This window comes from Callorhinus ursinus, unplaced genomic scaffold (genome assembly GCF_003265705.2).
Source record: "Callorhinus ursinus isolate GAN/ISIS: 27379988/994484 unplaced genomic scaffold, GSC_fseal_2.0 scaffold23, whole genome shotgun sequence".
In the NCBI taxonomy this organism is placed as follows: Eukaryota; Metazoa; Chordata; class Mammalia; order Carnivora; family Otariidae; genus Callorhinus; species Callorhinus ursinus.
Genome location: NW_027397085.1, coordinates 21,587,131 through 21,603,361, shown reverse-complemented (window position 1 = coordinate 21,603,361; position 16,231 = coordinate 21,587,131). Strand labels below are relative to the sequence as shown.

The window sequence follows — 16,231 nt, the reverse complement described above, 5'->3', positions numbered from 1 at the left end:
TGATCACATTGAATTCTCAACATCCTGGGAATGAGTCTTTTTATTTCCATTTTATAGGTAAAATTGAGCATAGAACAATTAAGTGACTTGGCCCTGCCTGCTTGGTATTTAACTCCTGACTTCCCCACTCAGCTTCAACCCCCCACTCAGGAAGTTAATGTCTGCCACATGCTATTATCCATACCCACTGTCTATTAGTCTCACAACAGACTGAAAGACAAATCTCCTCACCCCCCACCCCCTAAACCTGGTGATGGTTGACAAATTAGAAATTGTTTTGATAGCAGTAAAATGGGCTTTCCATTTTGATGGAATACAACAGTTAAATTTGGTTGAAAAACAGTTCAAGAAAGTTCTTGGTGGTGGTAGTTTGTCTGTATGTGGTAGGATCTTTAGTTTGATTAATATACAAAACAGCAACAGAATAGACCAGGTGTTTGGGTTCTCAAAATCTAAGCTAGGAGGAGAGGACGGGGGACCAATCAGAAAGAGAAAAGTCATTTGGCATCTTTCTATATGAGTTTAGATCTTCTGTATATGGAAAGTTCCCCTGGAGATTTCTATCCATGCCACCCCCACCCCTCCCCAATATACATAGAGCCTTAGTAAGTTTCTCTCTATAAGAGGAAAGATTACTCAGTGGGTCATTTCCTGTAGCCACCAATAAAATTTTTAAAGGAAATATCTAATTGAAAAAAAAAATCCTTAAGATACCAAGGTCTGTGAAAAATACCATCCTTGGTCTCAATTCAAGGGTGATCCCAAACTTCTACTTGCTTTTCCTGGGGGTAATGACTAAAAATCACTTCATGGTATAACAAATACTTCTTTCGTTTTCTCTGCACAGCCCCCAATGCCCAGCTCCTACTCCGAGGATGAGAAACAAGGGTGGATTTTCACAACAGGCTGCTCACCAGCTCCATTCCAGAGAGTGTGGCTACCCCAGCCCTCTTCAATCAGTACTGCTGGTGGGGTAACCCTCAAGCTGAAAAGCAGCCAGCCAGTTGCTTTTCTTGCAACTGCTCTTTTTCAAGGATGTGGCAGATCAAAAGAAACAGGCAAATGACACACAGAATATGCACAACCAGTTACTCGCTCCAGAAACGTTGAAACCTGCAGTGCTTAGATGAAGGCAGATTGCCAGAATGTTGACAAGGCACACGCACACACGTGCACACTGAAAGTGCACACACACACACACACACACACACACACACACACGGATGCAGAGCATGCTAGGTTAGAAGGTAGCAGAGGAGGCCCCCAAAAGGACCAGGAACTGGGGACTGTTTGTACAAGGCTCAGCTCACCCTCGCCGTAACGCATTAACTTAGGACCCCCACAAACCCCACTTCCAGCAAGCGCTTAAAGTCAGCTGTGTCTTCCTGCTCTGCAACCCAAGTCCAGACTCTGAGCAAAGCAATCCGACAACTGACACTCCACAGTCCCGTAGTACGCTAATTCTATTTTGCTAATTGCTTTCTTGGGCATGCACCAAGTTATTGAACAGACAATGACAAAACAGAGAGCTTGGATAAATGTATGTGGCAGCACCTACTGAAAATGTTCTTCCTTAACAGGAGTTCTAAGTACTTGTTTGCTTGTGAAGTAGAGTGAGGGAAACTGGCAAAATATTTCTGATTGTTTTTTGACTCGGCTAGATCGGCTTTGAGATCACCTTTGCAACATTATCCTGCTCTTTAGAAAATACTTCCCTTTCCTTACACAAGACAGACTGATTTTAGAAGCAGATCTAAGTCTGTTAGATACAAGCTTTTGCCAGGAACGACAGTCATCTGCTAGCTACAGAAAGCATATCAGCAGAACCTGTGGGAAGTCATACACCAGCCCACTTTTTCCCACCCACCCAGACACTCTCCCTCTCTGGTCTGTACCTTCCGTGTGGCAGCTGGAAGAGAGGATGGTATTCGGAGGTCTGAAGATGTAAGGCAGGTAACGAGAGAAGCATTTCATCTTCCAACAAAAATAAAAAATAAAAATCTAAATAAAAAACCAGTCTCCTGAATCCATAAGGATTCTCTTGGCCTTTAAAGCTGGCTACATCACCAGTATGTTTATGTAGGTTCTCCCCTGGATCTGCAAAGCTGGGAAGCCCGAGGAATAACTGGAGATGGGTCCCATTTTGCCATCAGCACCAGGAAGCACTGCCTTACATTTCTGCATGCAGCTCAAACTCAGAAGCCCCCAAGCAAGCCGGGATATAGCCTCTTCATTGGCTGCAGCTTCTCGGAGCAGGATTTGCTGAGTAAGTCAGTCCTGCCTGTAAACACACGCTGAAATGCCCTGCCTGAAACCTCTACCTTTTCCCGTGTGGTCAGTTTCTCCTCTAGCAAGAGAAATCCAGCAGGATAGGGGAGCACTGAGGATAAGTGACCATCTCTTATTTAGCTGGAAGATCAGATGAAACAAAGACAGCACAGTGTTCCACCCTGGAGAGAGATGGCTGTTAAAAGAGCCACCCGTAATGCCATGGGTCTCAGGAATATTAAAGTACAGTGCAATGAAATGGGTCTCTGTCCTTGCTTCATCTAGATTTAGCTCTATGTTTTTTTAAGACGAAAGCCCAAACAATAGGACCATTTATCATTTAGGTGAAGCCCAAAGCTGGGGTGAGTAGCCGGTGACAGAGGGCTAACACAGACAAATTCTGTGCTCCACTACAGTCTTTTTTTCCTGCCAGCCCTCACACCAAGGCAGTAACCTGGTTCTGAGTTATTTGCTGTGCAAATTTAAAGCCACAAGAATGGAGACTAAGCCCAAGGAAACTGACCCTTCACCGACCGGTGTACCCCGATGGCATGGAAAAAGTAAGTTGATCTAAGAATTAAATGACTTTACTAAAACACTCAGATTTCACAAGAGGAAGGGAGGGAATGAGACTACCCCTCATTGAGGACAGGTCCAACTACCGCATAAATTTGGATGGGATCCTGGTTTAGTTTTGACCCATGAAATAATAATGATTTTGGAAAACTTATCACTGGAAGGCAAGCACAAGGTATTGGTTTGGGATTTATAAGTTCTGCCAAAGACACTATTGTCTATGCTAGAGAAAAGGTGAATGTCCTTTGTGCTACATTCAGAGGCACAAGGAAATAATGTAACAGTCTATAAAAGAAAACCAAATATCCGCTTATTTAAAAATAAGATTTAAAATAAAATTTTAAAATAAGATTTAATATAAAAACATAAAATGTCTTCCTCTAATTGCACTAGGAAGGATTAAATACCTAGGAATAAATTCAACCAAGGAGGTGAGAGATCTGCACTCCAAAAACTATAAGACACTGGTAAAAGAAATTGAAGACAACACCAACAAATGGAAAGACATACCATGCTCATGGATTGTAAGAATTAATGTAGTTAAAGTGTCCATACTACCCAAAGCCATCCACAGATTTAATGCAATCCCCATCAAAATACCAATAGTATTTTTCACAGAACTAGAACAAATAATCCTAAAATTTATAAAGAACCACAAGAGACCTCAAGTAGCCAAAGCAATCTTGAGGAAAAAAAAAAAAAAGGCTGGAGGTATCGTAATTCCAGATTTCAAACTATACTACAAAGCTAGAGTAATCAAAACAGTATGGCAACAGCACAAAAATAGACTTATAGATCAATGGAACAGGATGGACATCCCAGGAACAAACCCAACCAGATGGCCAACAGACACATGAAAAGATGTTAACATCACCAATCAGCAGAGAAATGAGAATCAAAAGTGCAGTGAGATACCACCTCACACCTGTCCCGATGGCTGTTATCAAAAAGAAGAAACAACAAGTATTGGTGAGGATGTGGAGAAAAAGGAAACCTTGTTACACTGTTGATGGGAGTGTAAACTAGTGCAACCATTGTGGAAAACAATACAGAGCTTCCTCAAAACATTAAAAATAGAAATACCTTACGATTCCATAATCCCACCCCTGGACATTTCCCTAAAGAAAACGAAAACACTAATTCAAAATAATATATGCATTTCTGTTTGTTGCAGCATTATTTCCAATAACCGAGATATGGAAACAACCCAAGTGCCCATCAATAGATGAACAGATAAACAAGATGTGGAAGATATAGATAGATAGATAGATAGATAGATAGATAGATAGATAGATAGATCTGAAATGGAATGGAATATTACTCAGCCATAAAAAAGAATGAGATCTTGCCATGTGCAACAATATGGACGGACCTAGAGGGTATTATGCTAAGTGAAACAAGTCAGAAAGAGACAAACAAATACCATATGATTCCATTCATATGTAGAATCTAAAGAACAACTGAACAAATCAAAACAAACAAAATACCAAACAGAATCTTGAAAGCAGAGAGCAAACTGATGGTTGCCAGAGAGGAAGTGGGTGGGGAGATGGGGGAAATAGATATGGAGCATTGAGAGGTACAAATTTCAAGTTATAAAATAAGTAAGTCATAACAATTAAAAGAACAGCAGAAGAAATATAGTCAATAATATTGTAATAACATTATCTGATGACAGATGGTGACTATATTTATCATGGTGAGCACAAACTAATGTACAGAATTGTTGAGTCAATATGTTGTACACCTGAAACTAATACAACATTGTATGTCAATTTATTTCCATTTACAAAAAAGTGTGCCTTGAAATCTGGTAGAATATTTTTTAATCCTTCATGGTTTCTGCTCTTTACAAAGATACTTAACATTGGAGAAACATATTGGGCTGTCCAGGAAAGCAAAAACTTTGAGCCATAGAGTAATTATGGTCTTAGTCCAGGCCATGATATATAAATAGACCCTTCCAAAGGTCCAAAGTTGGACCTTTCTCTCTGACTTTTGGACCATTGTGACAGGATGACAAACTACTGGCAGAGACAGGATGTCTAGCCCTTCAAAAGTCATATAACCTATCACTTCCTTAGACCCAGACACCTGGCAAGGTTGGGCCATCCCAAGTAAGGTGCTGTTTAAACAATGCCTAAATGGTCTGGTTTGGCTGTATGGGTCATCTTAGCTCGTGACACAAGAGCATATCCAGAGGTGTTTTCCTGAGAGGTACTGCACATGCGACCTCTATTCAGCAGAATGGAAAGAGTGTGGGCTTTGGGGTCAATCTGATCCAAATTTGAATCCCTGTGTGTTCCATTTACCAGTTGGGTAGATATACACAAACTCTAACACCTGTGAGCCTTAGTTTTCTGCATCTATAACATGGGAACAATGGCAGGGTTTCCCTTGTGCATTCTCAGATGGAGTGAACAATAAGCACACGAAGCAGCTAGTGCACTGTGGTCACGTGATCAATGGTTACTCCTGATGCCGTGCTTACCATTGCTATGCACCTGCTCTGAGCTTCTCTGGCCAGACATGAACCTGAGAACAGGGACAGAACATGTGTGATGAGGAGGGTGGTGCCACAACTAGACAGCCAGGGTTGAAGCATGTCTTTGATACTGACTTACTGTGTCATCTTGGGCAATTGATGTCACATCTCTAAGCCTCATTACGTAGCTAATAGGGATAATAACAGAATCGCACATGATACGGTGAGGGCCAAAGAGGGTGACTGATATGAAGGGTGTAGTACTGTGCCTAGCAAAATGTTAGTGCTTCTTAAGTTTTGTTGCTATGTCTATAGCAGTAATATCAGCCCTGAATCACAGTATCTTATTATATTTACTTACCCATCTTGTCTACATAATGAAACTGTAAACTTCCTGAGGGAAATATCAATGTCTAATTCATCTTTGTACCCCAAGTGCCTGGCACAGAGTACTCAATAACTATTAACTGAAGGAGTGAATGAATGGATGGATGGATGGATAAATCAATATATATGGGAGAAAACTTTTGAAAGATGTTTGAGACTTCTTTGTGGGGAGGTTTTCACAGCACAAATGAATTTCAGCCCATTTTAAAGCTGGAATATATTACTCAGGCAAATATATTATGGAATTCATGAGTAGACATGCTTCCCCTTGGCATAATTTAGTTTTAAATAAACAGTAGGCATTTAGTATATACCTTCTGAGTCAATAGCAGGCACTTAGTAAATACTTCCTGAGTGAAAAAAACATTCACGGATTATGCTGTCCATAATTAAAGTGAAAGAACTAAGCAAACCCCCCTAAAAAAAAAAAAAAAGTTTGTCTCCTTCATTAGAAACAAAAGATCAGTGAGGCTGGCACCTAAGTTCCAAACTGGCCACTCCAAACCAGCTAGTACCTCTTGAGCTCAATTGAAAGCATCTTTTCCAGTCCCATTTTAAAATTACTGATCTTGTGCCAGACCTCTGCACCCCACTCACCCAGATGTAGAATGGGCAAGGGGCAGAAAGAACTAACGTGAAATCTCCTCAATCAGATGATCCTGATGCAGTTGGTTTGCGCTCCACCATTTCAAGTGTTTCAGTGTGCTTCTGTATCTTTTTTTCCCTTTGATTCTCTAAACCATCCCATTTTACAGAAGGGAAAACAGTCTAAGAGGATATAATCATTTATCCAAAGACAAATAGCCCCCGAGGAGATCTAGCATTTTTATACCAGCCTCACTTAGTGAATTTGCAGATTTCAGAGCCATCAATCCTATGAATTCAGACTATCTCTCTCTCTCTTTTTTAAAGATTTTATTTATTTTTGAGAGAGAGAGAGAGAGAATGAACAGGGGAGGGGCAGAGGGAGAAGCAGACTCCCCGCTGAGCAGCGAGCCCAGTGAGGGACTTGATCCCAGGATCCTGGGATCATGACCTGAGCTGAAGGCGCTTAACCAACTGAGCCACCAGGTACCCTGATTCAGACTCCCTGAGGACAGACAGGGAACCTGCATATTACATATGCCAGGTGATTCTTACTTGAGTTTGAGAACCTCTGGAGTGAGGTATTTCATTTCATGATTTGGCTTGAAAGGTAAGGGTTACAGAAAGTTTTTCAAATACTCTTGTCCCAAATCATGTGTCTCACTGCTTTGGTCCAACATTTTGTTGGCACCCAGATGTTATACTAGGCATTAGTGAGTGATGGAGTGATTTACTGACTCCTGCTCTAAAGGAGTGCATTTTCCAGGAAAAAAAGAAGGATGAATAAACTATTACATTACAACATCATAGGGGTTATGATGGAAGGAAGGGGTCTGAAAATATTCTTTGGGATTACAGAGCCTCAAAAAGTCAATATCAGAGATCCAGTCTTGGACATTAGGCATTATTTACAAAAAGCGCCTGTTAAAAGGCAATTATCTTAGTGGGAGCCACAGTGAATGAACAATTAGCAGTCATTAACCCCATCAGTGGAATGAGACTCTGATATAGCAAATGTCATCCCAGATGAGAGCAGGCCTACCAAGAGAGGAAGGGTCTTTCTAAGGAGACAAGGAGACGGGAGGCTCAAAGGCATTGGCAGAGGTGCCTGCAGGGAGGGCCCAAGAGCACAGAGTGATCTCTGAAAGGGAAACCAGGAGCCAGGAGGAGGAGGAGGGAAAGATAAAGGTGACCCATTTTAGGTGCCATGTGAGAAGAGCCCTGGAGTCTGGCAGAACAGAGCTTAGAGACAAGAAATGCCCCAGATGATTTTCACATGCCAGGTTCTGACATCCAGTTGCAGGAAAAAAGCAATTAACTGGGAGACTGTTGAGTGCTGCACTATGGACTGGGCTGTTCACGCTTTTCTTGAGACCACCTCCCGGGAGATCAGAAGCATTTGCTTCGGTGTGGCAAAGCCCCAGCTGGAGCCCTCACCTTGGGGCCTCCCAACAGCCTGCTATGCCATGCCTGTTGCCCACCCTGCCCTGAAGCCCGCTTCTTCTGGGAAAATTACCCTGAACATTCTCTTTTCACATGTCCTTACAACCTCCTCTGGGTTATGTTTCATCATTACAGTTTTTCATTTTGCTCAGAAGGAAAGCAAATCCCAAGAAAACAAAAATTAGCTTATTTAAGATCGGTCAGGATGAGCATGGCTAGTTTTCACTTTCTAGCCAAAGCGAAGCAAATTCCTATTCATTCTTCAAGTCTTAAATAAAATGTCACATCTTCAGGAAGAGGCTTCTTAATGCCTCAGACTGGGCCAAATCCTGCTACAGACTCTCAAATACCATCCTTTCCTTTCAAAGCACTCATTCATTACTGAACATATTTACTGAGCATCTATTTATGTCAGGTACTGTACATGGTACTAAAGAACCAATAGTAAACAAGACAGATGAGATACCTGCCCTTTTCTTCAGGTAATTATCACTCCTAACATACAGGGTTTGTGAAGATTACATGAGATAATTCACTGAAGTGTTTAGAATTCTGTGTGGCATGAAGTACTGTTCGATTACTTTGATAATTGCTGTTAAGTATCTAATTTCTTTGCCAGACTCTAAGTGGCAGGAGGGTAGAATTTTGACTTTTCTCTGCTGAATCCTGAGTGTGAGGTTCACTGCCTGGTGCATAATAGGAATTCGATAAGTTTGTGCTGGACTGAATTGATTTGAACTGAAACAGGCAGAATTCTGACATACTTTTTCCCAATATTGTCCAGCCAGTATGTGAAATTCACAGCTTGGTACATTCTGATTTGGAAGGAAGAGGAACCTCTTTTTGGTTATTTCTTTCATCCATTCATATAATATTTTTAGCAGTTATTAAACACTAGACTTCTAGATGTTGGAGATACAACAGTAAATAATACATTGAGGTTTAGCTCATTGAGTTTATATTCTAGAAGAAAGAGAGAGACAATAAACAGGTAAACATTATAACAGTAAAGTTATTTCAGATTGTGAAAAGGAATGATCCAGTAATTTATCCAAAGAAAACCAAAACACTAACTCAAAAAGATACATGCATCTCCATATTCATGTGCAGCATTATTTACAGTAGCCAAGATATGGAAACAACGTATGTGTCAGTTGATGGATGAAGGGATAAACAAAATGTGGTGTGTATATATATATATGTATATATATATACATATATATATATATACAATGTATTATTATTTGGCCATAAAAAGAAGGAAATCTTGCCACTTGCAACAACATGAATGGACCTTGAAGATATAATTCTAAGTGAAATAAGACAAATACCATATGATCTCACTTATATATGGAATCTAAAACAAAACAAGCAACTCCCCCTTCCCCAATTCAGATACAGAGAATAGACTGGGGGTTGCCAGAGGTGGGGTGAATGAGGTGTGAGCAACATGGGTGAAGGGGGTCAAAATGTACAAGCTTACCGATATAAAATAAATAATGGGGATGTAACATACAGCACGGTGACTACAGTTATCACTGTATTGCATATTTTAAAGTTGCTAAGAGAGGAGATCTTAAAAGTTCTCATCATAAGAAAAAAATACCATAACTATGTATGGTGATGAATGCTAACTACACTTACTGTGGTGATCATTTCACAGTACATACAAACACAGAATCATTACACTATACACCCACAACTAATATAATGCTATATGTTAATTATATCTCTACTTTTTAGAAAGCAGAATGAAGAAAATAAAATGGGGGTTGTGGTAGAGAGTGACTGCTTGGCTTAGATGGTCAGGGAGGGCTTCCCTGAGGAGGTGACATTTCAGCTGAGGCCTGAAAGACAACCTGCTTGGCCAAGAAATGCTTTTGGTTCATTCTCTTACCCAACCCTGCTGCAGCCTGTACATTTCTTTCAGAGCAGCTTTGTCCTCTACCTTATTTAGTTGACAATTTCATTCTTTTAAACTAGTAGTTAGCTTTTTTTTTTTTTTTTAAAGATTTTGTTTATTTATTTGAGAGAGAGCACATGAGAGGAGGGAGGGTCAGAGGGAGAAGCAGACTCCCTGCTGAGCAGGGAGCCTGATGCGGGACTCGATCCTGAAACTCCAGGATAATGACCTGAGCCGAAGGCAGTCGCTTAACCAACTGAGCCACCCAGGCGCCCCTAGTAGTTAGCTTTTGTCTGAGATCAGCAGGGACACAGATCGTGCCGTGTTGCTTACCATTGCATCCCCCAGACTTCCCTGAGAGGCCAGCAGAGACCTGATTCACACGGTGGAAGGGGAGTCTGGACCAACAGCTCAGCTGGCTCCTCTAGGCATGTAACTAAAGCAAGGAAGCGGTGGGCAGCTACAGATAAGACTAAAGAGGATTTTGAAGGTGGAGGACAGGCTCAACTTAAAGCAGATGCAAAGGGAAAAATAGAACCAAGCGGTTACAACAGAAGATTTTTGGCTCTCAATGAAAAGACTATACACTGAAAAGCATAATAAAGCCAAGCACATTTTCCACCAAATTTTATATACTAATTCTCACAGTAGCTACAAAAAGTAGAGAGCTCCTCCTCATTTATGAAGAGATGTCAGAGCAAGTACGCAATATTTTTTCATTCTAAGGCATATGAATAGGACTTGATTTTCATAATGATAACAACAGTAATCACCTCAACCATCTCCAGTCCCTCTGCAAACCATTATGCCTAAGACATCTTATTTAATTCTCTCTCTCTCTCTTTTTTTAAGACTTATTTATTTATTTACTTGAGAGTGAAAGAGAGAGAGAGAGAGATCATGAGCAGGGGGAGGGGTAGAGGAAGAAGCAGACTCCCCACTGAGCAGGGAGCCTGATGCAGGACTCCATCCCACGATCCTGGGATCATGACCTGAGCCAAAGGCAGACGCTTAACCACTGAGCCACCCAGGCGCCCTCATTTAATCCTCTTGAAAAACTTAGAATCAAGTAAATGTTATTATTTTATTTGTTTATACATGAGGAAATTTGCACAGAGACGTTAAATAACTTGCCAAGTGTGAGCAAATGGAGGGACTAAGTTTACAGTTCAGACTTCTCACTCCTACCCCCACACTGTCTGGATGCTGTGCTGTTTTCTGGGCTACATGATCTTGACATTCTCTTCCCTGGTAGTCTGGAAGAGAACAGAGCACCTAGAATGACACTCAATTTCTGTGTCAACTGATATGGAATTGGTGGGTATTTGATCTGGCTGGTCAAATTTACTTCTGCCCTATTTGAAAGAAAGGGTTTGCTAATGGCTAGCATCACTATGTGGGGGAACTATAATCAAATCCACACAGCTACCCATCAGTGCCTCCAGAGATTCAAGATGCATTGAAGGGTTACTTTTTCCAAGACACAGTGCCAAGAACCATGGGGGTGCAGGAATATGTAAGGCAGAGAGTGTAAAGGTGAGTGAGGAGGTAAGAAATCAATGAAAAATATGAATATATTACCAATTACAGAATGGCCATAAGAGCATAAGAGATAAAGTGCAGACTAGGAAAATCCCACATGTAATTGGGACATTGGGTTGGATTCCAGGAAGACTTCCTGGAGGTGGCAGCATCTGAGATAGGTTTTGAAGGACAGGGAGAATTTAAATCTATGGAGATGTGAGTGGGAAAAACATGCTGGTAGGAATTAAAAATTAGAGCAACAGTTTGACGGTAGGGAACCTCAAGAATTATTTGGGGGAATAATGAGTACTTCTGTTTATTAGTCTATATGATGCCTGGAAAGATGGTTTTTAATGCTACTTTATGAACATGAAAATAATAATATTACATTTCCTTAAAATTTTACTACATAGGTATTCACAACTCAAATTTACCCTATTTATTCTAAATTCATGGAATTATAACACATTTTAAACCTATAAAGCAGGTTTCAACTTCACTGTTTGGCCTAGACACTAATCAGCTCTCATTTGGAAATAGGAGACTTCAACCTCCTTATCCAAGCCAGACAAAGAACTGCCTAATTATTCAGTCTATACAATGTCTCAAAGCCTTTGGAAGAAGAACCCATTCCAAAGTCAATCCTGAATATGCTTCCATTTCCTCAAAAGGAATTGCTTTGTCTGCTTCTCTCCTGCACATCTCTAGGCTTTAGTTAAACCATGAACAAATGCAAAGGACTCACTATGCTAAGGTAGTAACAGTGCGTTTTTTATGGCTTTCTGTGGTTATGCTATCGGTTTTGGCCTTCATCCTCAGGAGCAGGCAGCACCATTTCCTTCTGGACAGATGAGAACATTAGAGGATTTTGAGGTAACCCAGCACATGGATCCAGGTGGCAAGATCTTAGCTTTCGGACCCTTAGGCCACCCTTTAGAGATAAAAGAGAAGGTTTGAGTGATCAGGGTTAATGTCTTCGGGTAGAAAACACTTTAACACAAGTTTTCCCTTGATTCTGAGAGGCCATACTAGTAAATCTTTCAAGAGGCAGCAGGGGAGAAAATGCTCGACCTGTTGTTCTTGAGGTACGGAGAGAAGACTTGCTCGTTCGGCGAAGGCGCTCCCCTGGGATTGCCACCCTGCACATACAGCCGCCTGCACTAGAGTTCTGTGTGTCCTGCAGAGTAGTTTAGTTTTTAATTCAAATGTCAGGCCTTTAGAGAGGCTATGCGTTCACCCGTCTCCTGCATCTGGAGAGAGTTACACACTTAACGTTCCTTTCTGTTTCAGTCCGAGTTTTGCTCGACAGCTGGGTTTATCAGCGTCAGCACTAGTGATGTTCTGGCCTGGATAATTCTTTGCTGAGGGTGGGAGTGGGGCTGCAGGTGGGGGGTGGGCGCTGGGAGGGGGAGTTCTCCTGGGTGCTCTAGGATGTGTAGCAGCATCCCTGGCCTCAAGCCACGACATGCCAGGGGCACCTCCCCACCTCCGTGGTGACAATCAAAAATGTCCCCAGATGTTGCTAAATATCCCCTGGGGTGGGGCCAAAACTGTCGCCCACATACACCCACGGAGAATCCTGGCTTTATAGCGAGACTGCCTCAGAGACCAGGGCTAGGGGCATAACCACGTTAATTGTACACAAGGCAACATAGTGTTGGCAAATAATCATTTGATGAACAGTCAGCAAACTAAGTGCTTCTGGAACTCCCCATGTCTTCGTTTCCTCACCTCGCTCTCTCACACGGCTGCTGTGTAAATTCCGTGAAACAGTATTTGTAAAAGGGCTTTTGAAAATTTGAAAATAGGATGTTGTTGCCATTTGGTTTACCTGAGTCTTTAGGCAACCACTGATGCAGGCATGTTGGAAAATGACAGCTCTATTCTGTAATAAATAAACTAACTTACTTATAATGTTTTTAATTCAATTTAGTTAACATATAGTGTATTAATGGTTTCAGGGGTAGTATTTAGTGACTCATCAGTTGATGAATATAACACCCAATGCTCATTACCTCAAGTGCTCTCCTTAATGCCCATCCCCCAGTTACCGCATCTCCCCCTCCCCCACCTCCACTCTAGCAACCCTCACTTTGTTTCCTGGAGTTAAGAGTCTCTTATGGTTTACCTCCCTTTCTGTGTTTATTTTATTTTTCCTTTCCTTCCCCTCTGTGCATCTCTTTTGTTTCATAAATTCCACATGAGTGAAATCATATGATATTTGTCTTTCTCTGATTGACTTATTTTGCTTGATATAATACCCTCTAGTTCCATGCATGTCATTGCAAATGGCAAGATTTCATTCTTTTCGATGGCTGCATAATATTCTATTGTATATAATTTAGATTTAAAGGAATCCCATCGACTCCCAGTCTACAAACGGAGTTGAAGACAGCAGTAAGAGATATCGCTCTTGCCACTCAAATGAATATTCTTAGAGTCTCCTGTCTTCATGGCCTTTGCTGAACGGAGAGCTGGTGTTAATTCATGCATGCATTTGTTCAATAGATATTTGTTAAGTACCACCCTGTGCCAGGCACTGCGCCAGGCACTAGTGATAGTTACACAACTTGTAGTTGTAGTAGGCACATCAGATCTGGCCCTGCCTTCATGGAGGTTACAAGCTAGTGGAGAAAACATACAAGAAGTAAGGAAACTATAATGCATTTGGCAAGTGCGATGAAGGGTAACAGCCTGGGCGTCCTAGAAGGGCCACAAAGCTTAGAGACAGGGGTTAGGGGAGGTTGGCTAGGGAAAGTGACACCAGAGCTGAGGTCTGAATGATGAGGAGGGGTTTGCAGGGAAAGAGAGGGTGAGCAATGTTCCTGGCAAAGGGGAGAGCATGTGTGTAGTGCTGGAGGCGAGGAACTATGGTGTGGAAGGAAACACAAAGCACAGAGTACACGCAGGCAAGCAGTGACACAGGCTGAGAGTTCCCTAAGAACAATGAAGCTCTTTGAAAGCTTTAGGGAGGCAAGCCACATGTGCATGTACTAAGAATACTACCGTAGCTCCAATGTGATGAATAGAAAGGAGGTGGTCAAGACAAGAAGAAAATGGGAGAAAACCAGAGGCTGCTTCCATATCCAGAGAACAGAAGATGGCATCCAAAGTAGGATAGTGGCAATGTGGCTAGAGAGTGGCCAAGGAATTCAAGAGATCATTTGAAATATTTAGGAGGAAGAATGACATAGGATTTAGAGTAGATGAGCATGTGTATTGAGGTAAGTTAGGAAGGCAGGTGTCAAGGATGACTCTAAGGTATTTGGGCGGGCTTTTGGAGAAAGTAACCGAAGTTGACTACAGCCACTGCTACTAATAAAAAAAAAAAAAAGAAGAAAGAAAGAAAGAAAGAAAGAAAGAAAGAAAGAAAGAAAGAAAGAAAGAAAGAAAGAAAGAAAGAAAGAAAGAAAGAAAGAATGTTTATGGGTTCCTGCTGAGTGCAGGTCCCTAAGTATTAAAATTATTATCTCATTCAAGTCTTGCAATATCCCTATTAAATAGGATCTGTTATTCTTAGTATGTCAAGGCTCAGGATAACCTGCTCCAGGGCACATATCTGTAAATGACAGACCCAAGATTCAAATCCAACTCCCTGACTCCAGAGCCCCCTCTGAACCACCACATATAACCATTATTAATTCATTTGAGTGTTTACCTTTACGTTTAAATCATAAGTCTTTCAGTTACCGACAATACCTTTGAAGGAATCACTGAATCATTTAAGCTCTTTGAATTTCAATTTCTGTAGCCAAAATCTGTGTATTAGAATATTTCCTTTACAACATTGAGGGAATGACTAAATTGGTCCCAATACTAATAATGAGAGAGCAAGCATTTACTGAATGCCAACTATATCCATGCTGTGTTGTAAAATACTTTATATGTGTTAGCTAATTTAATCCTCACAAAAGCCCTTGAGGTAGCTTCCACAATAATGTTAGAAATGAGGACACTGAGGCACAGATGGATGCACGCCATACTCAGAGTTACACAGCTGGGATGCAAACCTGGGTTAGCATTTCTGGAGCCTGTACTCTTCACCACTGGGTCATGGTGTCTCTACTAAGAAGTGAGATCTCAGGAAGTCCCTGATATATCATGAGTCTGATGCCTGGAATACTGGATATGCTCAGTGCTGGCTATGATTTTTATTCAATGTTAAATATATCAAATTTTTGGTAAGTGCCAGGCACTGTGTTAGGCAAACAAGATAGATATGGCCCTTGTTCTAATGCTGTTCTTGGAATTTTGGAAAGCCATTTCCAGTCATGGCTTTTTTTTCTCCCCATTTGTCAAGCTGCCTGTCCATGAGAAGTCGGGACATGTCAGTCATTGATGGGAAAGGTTTCAGAGGAGGCCAGGGAGGTGACTTCTTCTGGAGGTAAATACTAAGCATTGAGAAAAGAGCTGGCGCGTGTCAGCCAGAAGGCCCTGCAGAGGCTCTCGGAGGGGCCGCTGCCTCCCCCCCTGCCCCCTCGCAGGGGGCACGGAGTTCAGTGTCTACATGTAAGAAACAACTGGCTGAGAAAATGGAGTCTGAATAATCTATCTAACAGATATTTGGTCGCCAGAGGTCAGGGAGCACAGGTTGATGGTATTCTTTTAAAATTAATTTCTTTTTTTTTTTAGACAGCATGGAAAAGGGCAGAAGGAGAGGGACAAATGGACTCCATGCTGAATGCTGAGCCTGACAGGGGGCTTGATCTCATGACCCTGAGATCATGACCTGAGCCGAAATCAAGAGTTGGGCGCTCAACTGACTAAGCCAACTGGAAGCCTCAGGTTCATGGTATTTTTTAATGGGAAGAACTATCAGAGAGCTAATCTAACCCTGTAACATCACACAGGAGCCTGAGCCGTGGAGATGTGAAGTGGTTAGTTGGCAGAGGACACGTGTGGCTTTGGTTGCATCCCTCTTCCTTTCTGTAGCCCATTTCCTCCCTCTGTAAAACGGGGAGATGAAAAATGATCTTCCAGCTTCCTTCAAAGTCCACTCTGCTATGAATGTACATGTTTAAACCACATTGTTACCTACTTGCCCATTAAGAACATGTGGA

The 16,231-nt window shown here is 41.6% G+C and overlaps 1 protein-coding gene across 6 annotated transcripts in view; it reads right to left on the bottom strand.

The window, feature by feature from the left end:
• Positions 1 to 16,231, bottom strand: part of PPP2R2B (protein phosphatase 2 regulatory subunit Bbeta) — a 435,841-nt gene that overhangs the window by 403,943 nt on the left and 15,667 nt on the right. Inside the window, exon 1 of one of the 6 annotated variants that reach the window (XM_073905501.1) lies at positions 1,896 to 2,204. The exons of 4 other annotated variants lie outside the window; for them this stretch is intronic. In XM_073905501.1, the coding sequence (XP_073761602.1) occupies positions 1,896 to 1,969 (74 nt within the window). In that variant the 5' untranslated portion in view covers positions 1,970 to 2,204. Of the gene's footprint in view, positions 1 to 1,895; positions 2,205 to 16,231 lie in introns of those variants that run through there. One more of the 6 variants, XM_025892402.2, reaches the window with a different exon arrangement.